Here is an 11,743-nt window from a genome sequence, read left to right as displayed (position 1 = left end):
TGAGGCAATCGCTGCGATCAGTGGTGATAGGAAATCGGCCCTATTGCCACTTAATAGTAAACAGGTCTGTTTGTATTGGAAACTAAATTGAATTCATCAACTGTAAGAAAGGTGGAGGAAAGATAGTCCATTCAAAAAATTCTATTGCTCACAATAGGCCCATTTAAACGTTATGCCCTTGTGACCATGAATCAGCACCCAAGAAGGATAAACATACAGTAATAAAGTGTCCAATAGTTCTCTGTGGCACCACTTCATACATTTATGAGGGAATGGCATCAGTTTGTCTAGGCTGCATGCTGTCATGATAAACTTTTATTGTCCTTGTGTCATATGCACATGAAGCAAGTCACATAAACCAGGTTATAAACTGCCAGTGGTGTCTCTATATAAACTGAGGCAGTAAAGAGTGTAAGACACACTGTTGCAGTCAAAGGAAGAATTAGTTGCGTACAATCTGTAGCCATGAGCAGCTCAACCTGGGGTTACGAGGCACATAATGGTAAGTGTCACTCTTCCTGAAGGCTGGATCTGTCCAGCAGAGTTATGGGAGCCATCTAGTGAGTAGTGACTAGTAGTGACTATGATGAATTGCTGACACAGCTGAAGTGGTGTATTACAGAGTGAAAGCACAGGACTGAAGGTATTGCATTATCACCAAAGATTTTGGGTGTCCTGCATGGTTTTGTCGCCAGAGACTTGGGATGTCTCCATTGTATTGCTATCAGAGGACTTGGGTCTGCATTCTATTGTCATCATAGGTTTGGGGGCTCGGCAATGTATAGCTACCAGTGCTGTAGAGATCTGTATTGTATAGAGGTCACCAGAATAAGGTGAGCATTGTATAGTTGGCAGTAGTACAGGTATGCTTTGTGTTTTGTATATTAGTCACTAGAATTATTTCTGTATTGTATGTTGGTCTCTGGAATATTCTCCTTATTGCAAAATAGTCACTAGAAAGCTCACTGTATTGTAAATTGCTGGTCAGAATACTGGCCAGATCGGTCCTTAATGTATTTGATTAGTGACAAATCTTCATATATTACATTGGTTGTGCAAAATTACTATTAATGTTGGCCACGTCTATATTTGGTGCAGCAAAAGTTTCCCTCATTTTCCTTGCTCCAGGTATACATTTATAAATGTAAGTGTCTCTCACTGAAAGCTGTTCTTCTGTTTCATGCACTATACTACTAAATGTTATAGTAACAAAAATAGGATAGGTGTTTATTCACCATTCATATGTTATTTGTTTTAGGACCTGATCAGTGGCACAAGAGTTATCCCATTGCGCAAGGGGATTACCAATCTCCAATTGACATCAAAACCCAGGAAGCAAAGCATGATGAGTCACTGAAGTCTCTTAGCATAAACTACAACCCATCTTCTATTAAATCTATTGTCAACATTGGACATTCATTTCATGTAATTTCTGAAGACACCGAGGAAATCTCAGGTAAATATGGTCACAGTGAGTCATCGGGGTATAATTACTAAATAGGAAGAGGAGGGATGTTGCCTATAGCAACCAATCAGATTCCAGCTATCATTTCCTACACTGCACTAGATAAATGATAGCTAGAATCTGATTGGTTGCTAATTTCCAAGAATTTATTTATGAATAAGGCAGTGGTGGGCAAAAGATGAACAGCGGCCCACCCGAGCCTTCACCTGCGGCCCCCGGCCCACTTCTGCCTCAAGTGACCTCCTCTGCACAGTGCAGGGAAGTCACAGACTCACACAGCACAGTGGAAGAAGAGGAAGGAGTGCAGTCGGTGTGCTCTACCACCTTCCTCTGCAGGGATTCCTGGCACACAAGAGCTTCACCAAGACCACATAGTCAAAAAAGCAGGAAATGAGAGGGTAGGAGCAGAAAGAATGAAGAGGAGAGGTGAGCCACAGGTATATAGTAAAAGCAGGTATTAATGAAGAAATGGAAGATATTCCAGAGAAAAAGTGCATAATAAGGGTCAGCGATTTGAGCATGCTGTAAAAAGAAAAGAAATGCAGAAAGGCAGTGAGAGGTGAATAAGAGGCAGATCGGTAGAAATAGTTTCAGTAGATATCCACTGAATGGGGGATGTGTGAGAGGCATGTGGATAGGTCTGAAGGGCACATGAGGAGGGCTGAGAGTCATATGGGGAGGTCTGAGAGGCACATTAGGAGGTCTGAGGGGCACACGAGGGAGCCTGAAGGGCATATGTGGAGGTCTGAGGGGCATATGAGCAGGTTTGAGGGGCACATAAGGAGGGCTGAGGGGCATATGAGGAGGTTTGAGGGGCACATAAGGAGGGCTGAGGGGCATATGAGGAGGTCTGAGAGGCATATGAGGAGGTTTGAGTGGCATGTTAGGAAGCCTGAGTTGCATGTGATGGAGATTTGGGGTACATCTGGAGTATTTTTATGCAAGTAGGGGTCAGAGGGCATGTGGGGCTATTTTAGAGCAATTGGGAGGTCTGAGTGTCATGTGATGGAATATTGAAACATGTGTGGGGCATTTTGGGATCAGGTTGGTTTGGGCTTTTAAAATTTAGCGTAATATGCAGCCCTTGAAGTGCATCAGATCGCACGTCAATGACATAAGGACTCATTGCTCATTTGCATAAAAAAATTAAGCTCTAAAAAGCAGCACGTTAAAATAGTGTATTTACGCCGATGCATCCAGCTCTGCCCCAATAGCGTATGCATCAGGATTACACCAGGCGTACTTATACCCAGATACACTTACATCCAACCAGTTTATAAGCACAAGAAAAGGTTTTTAACATTTGTTTTGATAGCAAAAAAAACATTCAATGTTAGGTTTCATTTAAATAATTGAAAAAAAGCTTTATAGTAGAGCAGGTATAATTTTCATTCTTGGGTACGAATGAAAGTATAAAAGATGTATTTTAAATATGTCCTCAGAGCCATGTAATATAGGCATGATCAATGAAGAAAGCTTCAGAGGGGAATCCACAGTCAGCCAATCATTAGTGTTTATTTGCACCAGCTCTAAGGCACCCACATGTGATACGATTACTGACAGTTGTACTGTGTCTCTGTTCGGGGTCTGCCTTAGATTGCAATTATGCATAAACTTCCTTACCATTCTCGGTCTGCATTTGCATAGCCCTTCCCACTCTTATTCTGCCTCTCTAATCATAAGGAGAAGCAAGTACTAAATCTGCATAGGGACGTAGGCGTACACTTTTCCTTGTGGGCATGCACAGTACACATTTGTGTGTTTTACGCTAAGCCAACAGGCGTATGGTCAACTCAGCTTAAGTTCCATAGAATGCAGTGGGGACTGGAATAATGGAAAGCTACCGCAGTGGAGGAGGTGGGTTAGAAGAACAGCAAAGTGACATAAGAGGAAAAAAATATAGAAACCCATGCCTGTCAATGGTTATATAGGCAATTCTGTAATTTATCATTGCTACAAATGATCACCTAAAGCAGGGGTGTCCAACCTTTTAGCTTCCCTGGGCCACATTGGAAGACGATGAGTTGGTTTGGGCCGCACATAAGATACACTAACAATAACGATAGCTGATCATCCAAAAAACCATAGAAAACATAGTTAACATATATATATGAGAAAAAAAGTGATATATATATATATATATATATATATATATATATATATAAAATCACTTATTTTTAAAATCCCCCTATACTTACCTTTCAATCGCCCTATTCAAAAAATCCTCTCTAGTTATTATACTATAATCACTTTTTGTATTGTTTCGATGCAATATCAATAAAGTGCATTTAAGCCAGGCATTGTATATCAGGGTGCCCTGACCAGGCCTGCGGTACCTGACATATACATCACTGTGACCCCAAATTGTGACCTGTTTTGCTATTTACACCACTATGTTAGTTAAGGGATAACAACTTATAATGGGCCAAAGAGAATAATATATAATGCCCCATTAGTATTACAAGTAGAAGTATGTAGCAGGGAGATAAGGTCCATGATGCTCCAGGACCAGGTGACTTTTATTCACTGGTCAGCGTCCCTTGAAATAATAAAAAAAATCCGCCTTAACTTACCTTTTAATCGGCTTGTTCTCCTGTCCTCTTCTCTTCTTTTTCTCCAATTCTGTGCTGCTGATTGTTCTTCTCGCGCGGGTGATTCCTCTGTGCTGCGCTCCGCAATGGATGTTGGGCGTGATGACATCACGCCCGACATTCACTGCGAGTGCCGCACGGATGAGGAGACAAGGGAGGGAGCCGGAGTACCAGCTGACGTGACCGCAAGGTAAGTATTTTCTTTTCTTTTTTTTGCAGGATTTTTTTTTTCCATTAACAGTGCTGCCCCCTTGCCACATCCAAAACTCCTTCTGGGCCACATTTACAGGCGTGCTGGGCCGCATGCGGCCCGCGGTCCGCGGGTTGGACAACCCTGACCTAAAGAATCTACATGTTGTTTTCAGTGGTAAAAGCAGGCCCACTTCAAGCAAGTTACCGCTTGAACCAGTTCCACTTCCACTGGGGACCTTCCAACGACTTTGGGTCAGAACACACAGTGGATGGGAAGCCATATGCAGCAGAGGTAACTGATTATTGAGTCTTGTGTTTTTTTAAACTATTTTTAGAATCTCTTGACCTTCTTCCTTTATCTTCCTGCGTGATTCCATTTCTACTGTTTGTACATTATCAGAACAGGGATATTGGTAGTTTCCAACAATACAAACAGTTTTATTGTGAAGTCTAATAAAAATTTTAACAACAAGACTACATCTGTCATACTTGTACCATGATGTTGGGAAGTCCCAGTTTATATTCGCAGTTGCCTTGATTGAAATTGCTTCTATGAAAAAGACATAATGAAGTTGAAATCTTTATTACCTCTAATGCCCCTGCACTTAAGAGAAATAAAAAAAAGCAATATTCCATTTTATTAAAGAAATTATGGTGAAACTTTTTTTCTTTATTATAGTGTTTATTGTTTCAAGCATTTGTTAGAAGCTTCATTTAATATAGTGCAATTGCTTGGAAAATTCTAAACTGCAGTGGGATGTCACATACTAAAAATAAAAATATAAGCAATCTTCAACTCTATTTACTCTCACCAATGATGCTTGTAATATAAATTTATAAAAAAAAATATTTTTCCTAAAATGTTTCTCTTTGTTAACATTTGAGTTTGTGTGAAGAATAAAATCTAATAAATGACACATAAAACATAACAACAACACATCAATTACATAATACACCAATTTCTAAGTTCAAAGGAACTAGTTTGCAGCTGGCCAAAATAAAACGTGTTGATCAGCACTTTTTAGCAAATGATGTTTGAATATTTTTATTTATTTAAATTTTTACTTAGATTGTTTATATTTTACAGCATTATAACTATTTTACAATTTATTTATTGCATATTCAATATAACATTATATGAAATGCCTCACGTAAAATTTAACTGTAAACTGAATTCCATTGAATGAAGGGTTCTCCCTAAAATATATTTTTCTTAACAAGTCTTTAAAAGCAGCCACATTCTGGATTCATTTATGAATGTGTAAATATTTTAAAATATTTTAAAATGTTCTTTTAACACTACATGGTTCCTTATTGTTACGTTTAATATTTCTTTTATGTTATCTTTACTTATTAATGTTTTATTTTTTTCTCATTCATTTTTTATTAAAATATAAAGGGGTTCAGAAAAGAAACAGGGGTATGTCCAGGAAAATAATTACTCATTTTTTGCCTTACTTTCCTTAAAAAATCGAAAGTTCAAGAAATGCCAATGGAACTGTGCCCAAAGTGGCTAAACTATTATGTGTTGTTAATTATTATTATTATTATTATTATTATTATTATCAAGTTATATATATATAGCAATTGTGAAAAAAAAGCAAAGTATACCTATCGCCTACTGAAAATATATTCAGCCTATCAATTTACTAGAACTAGTGGATTGATAGGCTGCATTTTCATGCTTATTGGTTCAGCCCATAAAAAATTATAGTATCCATTGTTTGTAGGCAACAGATCCACCTCAATAATAATATCAGCTTTCTATAACTTATTTTGCCATGCCGAGACACTTTAGAATTATTATTATTATTATTATTATTATTATTAATATTTATTTATAAGGCGCCACAAGGCATCCGCAGCGCCGTACAGAGACAAACAAAATTACAATACAATGGGAGACAGCACAGTACAGTAAACACAGCAACTCAGTAAGCTCAATGCACAGCTAGAGAGGGCGGGGAAGGGGGAGGGAGGATCCGCAAACGATGGGGCCCAAGAAGGAGGGCGCGGAAGACAGGGAGACCCCCAGGGGGGAGGAGGGAGCGAGAGTGGATGTGGGGTGGAGGACCCTCGAGGAGGAGGGCTAAGTAGCTGGAGAGCAGAGTTAGAAGTGGTGGAAACAGGAGGAGAGATGGCCCTGCTCAGAGGAGCGTACAATCTAATTATTATTATTATTATTATTGTTATTATTTTAATATTATTTTATCTTCAATTATGATGCATATAATTTTGCTTTGAAAGTTAGCAAATCAATTGATACTATACATTTTGAATATAAATCAACAATTTACATCACAAAATCGGTTTTAGTTGTTAATATATGTTTTAAAACGTTTCCCATAGTTGCATTTTGTTCACTGGAACTCCGAGAAATACTCCAGTTTTGCTGAAGCCTCTAAAAATCTTGATGGATGCGCTATACTGACTGTATTCCTGAAGGTTCGTAAAAAACAGGATTCATATCTATGTCCTGAATATCACAATCGCATTTATTACTGATGGAAAGCTTTAATTATTTAATTAATTTGCACTGGGATTAACATAATTAGTGGTTGATTGCATATTGTAGGGTACGATTGCTATTTAGCCGAACAAAACAGTTATAGAAAGAAACCCTGTGCTAATTGCGGGTCCAGCGGCTGTATAGCACACAGACCTGTCGGCATAGCTCTTTTCATTTCAGCAGTGTGACTTGATATTATTAATATCCACAATCACACTGTCACCAGAATGGAAGTATCGGCATTTCGCCTGCCAACACTTTTATGTCGACAGGATAACTGCCAACTTGTCAAGATTTTGTACCCAACCTGCTTTAGGTTTCTGTAAAATATGTAATAACATAGTGGTCCTGAGCCAGTGTGCCAAGACATGTTTTCAAGCCGCTTCACAAGTATTCAGAGGTGACTGGTAATAACTCTTAACATATGTTTAATGTATGCAATGGATATTGTATATGTAATATTGTAAACTTGTAATGTTAGCTATTCATTTTTTTTTTCAAATATACATATATCATTATAGTATATTTATTCATAATACTGGATTTATTTTTAAAATAATTTAAAATTGGGGTGTCATAAAAAATTTTATTGATGCTAATATATCAGAAAATGTGTAACCGCAAGGCCTACATAATGGGTATGACTTCTATCAGAATGCTCATTAAGTACTCAGTACACTATGCTGTAGGGAAGCTTTGAGGAACATTGATGAACACGCTATGTTAACGAAATGGCTAAGGGCAAGGTTTTGTCCAGGCTTTTAGCTAGTTTTGCTCTTGTTCCTCAAATGTGTCAACCTGTCCCCATTTACAAAGAACCTGTAGTTACAGATCATTATGAACAATCACAGCACCACAAAGGTTGGAAACCACATTAATAGCATCTCAGTATCTTTCAAGAAATAACAGAAAGGTGACAATCTCATTTATTACTGTACTTATTTAATTAATTGTAGGTTGGCAATGCACATTCAGGGCTGCAGAAAGTGGTGGAAGCTTTAAGCCTCATTAAAACAAAGGTGAGTAACATATCGTCCGGATGCTGCTGTTAAAAGATCCAACTAAAACTGAAAAAAGTTAAACATAAATACCATATATTACTTATCTGGGGTCTGGAAATCTACAAAATCCTACGGGTCCCCCGTCTGATGCAGTCAGGGGATCCTCTCCTCCCCTCTGCCAGGAACTGTTGTTGTTCATCAGCAATTTATATAGCACCAATAATCCCGCAGCACTGTACAGAGAAGAACTCACTCACAGTCCCTGCCCCGTTGGAGATTACAGCCTAAATCCCCTACATACCCACACACAGAGAGAGACGAAGGTCAATTTAATTGCAGCTAATTAACCTACTAGTATATTTTTTGGTGTGTGGGAGGAAACCGGAGCACCTGCAGGAAATCCACACAAACACAGGGAGAACATACAAACTCCATGCAGATAAGGCCATGGTCGGGAATTGAACTCATGAACCCAGTGCTGTGAGGCAGAAGTGCTAACCACTAAGCCACCATGCTGTACCATAGATATGAAACAAATGCTGCCTATACAGGGGTGTGGAGGGTCTCCCAATGCCTGCCGTGGTCTATGGATTCTCTCCTAGCTCCTGTACGGAAGCCTCCCTTGACCACGGCAGATATTGGGAGACCCTTTGGATTGAGTGTATATTGTCAGTCCTCAGATGAGTAGTAATCTGCATTTATATTTAATTTATGGAATCCCACCCAAAACTCAATTAATTAGCACCCACTTTGTGCACAAATTTGTACCATATTTTTAGCAAAGTACTGGTTTGTGTCAGCATAGCTTGATAAGTGCAGTTACTATATTTTAAACAATATATCACTAGAATCTCCTCATTTTCTTTTAGGGTAAACAAGCAGCATTTACCAACTTTGATCCTTCAACCCTACTCCCGGCATCAAAAGACTACTGGACCTACATTGGTTCCTTGACTCACCCGCCCCTGCTGGAATGTGTCACCTGGATTATATTCAGAGAGCCAATAAGTGCCAGCCCTGAACAGGTAATGCTAGTAAAGAAATGTATAAAGGTGCTAAAAAGCTGTGGTTTTATTGTCTGAAACAAGCGCCATGCCTTAGCGCATCATTACACAAACTGATATAAACGTTGGTAGATGAAATGATCATGTTCACTCTACTCCTGAGAACATTCTGTGACATTATCAAGTTATAGAACATCTGTCAGCTTGAAGTACATTGGTTCTGAATTATCACATGAAATGAATGTTACAGGGATTTGCAGGTTACATAAATGAGAGCTGAGTACACTCTAATTTGATTGAACAATTAATGTTAAATTTGTTCAAAACTGCCTTGCAACTAGACTTTACGGTGAAAATCTTACTACTGCAAATGGGCTGGTTGTCGCCAAAATGTTATCCTTACAATCCTTTCTTCTCTTTTCCAGAGAAAGGGCCTGATTCATTAAGAAATTTAAATTAAGAAACTTCTTATTTAAGTCTCCTGGACAAAACCATGTTACAATGCAAGGGATGAAAATTTGTTTTCTGTTTTGCACATAAGTTAAATACTGACTGTTTTTTCATGTAGCACACAAATACTTGATAGCTTATTCGTACACTGAAATTTTTAAGTTGATATGTGTGTGAATCGGGAAGGGGTGTGGCCATGATGCAATAGCAGCATGACCACACCTCCTGGGGCTTGCTTAGCGCTATTGAAGCATTAGGCTGCCCTTTCCCCCCTCCCCTTCCCTCCAAAGCCCATGCATTTCTGTGCACATAATTGGCACCCAGTCACTGTTGTTCTACTAGAAATACATCCCAGCTTCCTGACCCGCAAGACAAGACTGTCCCGATCAGAATAGCGGGATAGAGCCTTCAAATAGGGACTGTCCACCTAAATTGGGACAGTTGGGAGGTATGACGTAGCTATTACCATGTGTATATGATAATGGATTGGGAGTTTGAGGATGGCTATTTACTAACATTATATAAGTGTACAAATATTCACCTGTCTAGTGCAACTTAAATAATGAAATGTCTGATTGGTTGCTATGATTGTTGTTTACATTGTGTATTTTTGAGAATATTCCAAGAAAATATACAAAATAACAAAACATAAGATGGGAACAAAAAATCACAACATCCCCAACCTAGCTCACAAAATAACAATTGCTATGATTTTTTTTTTAATGATTTGGACATTTGAACATATAAAATATGAAAATATGAAAACAAATACAAATCAGCAACTTCAATTCAGGAAAAATGACATATCATAACATTCATATGGTAGCCCCATGGGCCAATTCTGATTTATGGTCTAATCATACGCTGAACATCGCTAATATGAATACATATGTTTCCTTATGTTGCTAATCTTCTAAGGAAATCTTTGTATGTAATTGAGGCATTAGCCAATACTGTTTTCTGTTTGCATTAAGTGCTGTCATTTACTTTATGATAATTAGAATTAAATGAGTTCTACAGTCTCCAAGTCTCAATAACATTTTAAGCAAAGGAACAGACCACTGTAGTTAAACTAATAGGGGAGACTGGCATTTGCCTTTTAATTAATTATAGTAATATTTTCATCAGTGGAGATTCTTTACAGCCCGTTTGAATGTAGCAAAGCACAATTATATCACAATCTCTATCCAGTTATCACAAACCAACCATTGCAACTCTGTGCCAGTCTGTGTCTATCGTTGTACCTTCAGGTAGAGTTTTGCAAAGTAAGGTTGCAGATGCTGCACAAGTAATCGAGATCTCTGTTAATTATGTACAATTTACAATGTTCCCTATGTGGAAAATGTCATTTATAACCTCTTAGGCTGTAAATTCTTGCAAACAGGACCCTCGCTCAATTTGTCTCAAGATATGTTCATGTATTCTAACCAAGATTTGTTTGTTTAATCCCATAAATCTTTTATTAATAAAATCCTGCTTAGTATGTTAGAACTTTATAAATAAAATATATATTATCTGTGAAATATAAAGCTGTGACATATAAGTATTCACTGAGGTGTCCCATGACCATATGTGGGTTACTGATCTCCAATGTGACTTCTTGCTTGCAGTCATCATTTGACTATTCTAATGGTGCCCTGTCCAATTCCACCAATCAGCCCAAGAGCTCAAGGACTAAATCTTTCAGGTTTAACCATATATGTGTAGACAGATAGATGACCAAATCTGACAGAGATCCTGGTACTTAGTGGTTGGGTCGAGAGATCTTATCACCATGTAAATAAGCACCTTTAACATGATAAATTTGAAGAACTAAGACAAAAATAAAGGAGAGAAGATGTAAGTATTGTTCAAAACTAGTGTAAGAACAAATGTGAAGTATATCTTTGTTACTCTCTTGTGATAATATTTTCTACTGTAGTAGTTAAATACATTATTATTACGAATAGTGGCGTCAGAAGCTGTCAACAATAATTATATCTTTCAAAGCTGTTTATACAAGAGTTCCAACTACTCATATATAATAATAAAAAAATAATAAAAATGATCAAGTGGAGCTTTTTCTCACACTATATAAAAATCCTCTCAACCTACAGTATTTTGTCTCCATTTCTACCTATAAAATTTCAACTTACTGAAAATGCAAATGATGAATTTATACTGTATGCAGCATCATATCAAGTTTCTGTAGGAGTTGTTCCATCATGTGATACTAATATCAGCAATTTTTTTTGCAGCTGAACAAGTTTCGCAGCCTGCTCTCTTCTGCTGATGGGGAAAAAGAGAGTCTAATCCTCACCAATTATCGTCCGCCTCAACCACTGAAGGACAGACAAGTCCGTGCTTCTTTCTGATAAAACATGTTTGGCAATCATGGTAGAAACAAAATCGTAGAATGCATTCTATTAAGCTACAGCTGTTTTATCAGTTACACCTTCTTTGTGGAAATAAACCAATAAACAAAAATTAAAACAAAAAGTAAATTTCTTTGACAGTTATTTTATAGCAATTACAGTGGATGCTATGTGCTC

At 37.8% G+C, this 11,743-nt stretch overlaps 1 protein-coding gene across 1 annotated transcript; it reads left to right on the top strand.

Annotated features, from left to right (window-relative positions):
- Positions 1–413: 413 nt before the first annotated feature.
- On the top strand, positions 414–11,684 carry LOC142157867 (carbonic anhydrase 1-like). Its single transcript, XM_075211397.1, has 7 exons — positions 414–502; positions 1,259–1,456; positions 4,422–4,540; positions 6,598–6,693; positions 7,714–7,776; positions 8,628–8,783; positions 11,450–11,684. The coding sequence occupies exons 1-7, from the start codon at positions 466–468 to the stop codon at positions 11,564–11,566; spliced, it is 786 nt and encodes a 261-aa protein (XP_075067498.1). The 5' UTR covers positions 414–465; the 3' UTR covers positions 11,567–11,684.
- Positions 11,685–11,743: the final 59 nt, after the last annotated feature.

The sequence above is a fragment of the Mixophyes fleayi genome, chromosome 5 (assembly GCF_038048845.1).
Source record: "Mixophyes fleayi isolate aMixFle1 chromosome 5, aMixFle1.hap1, whole genome shotgun sequence".
Lineage (NCBI taxonomy): Eukaryota > Metazoa > Chordata > Amphibia > Anura > Limnodynastidae > Mixophyes > Mixophyes fleayi.
Note: the sequence above shows the minus strand (reverse complement) of the source record. Positions and strands in the feature narration are given on the sequence as shown.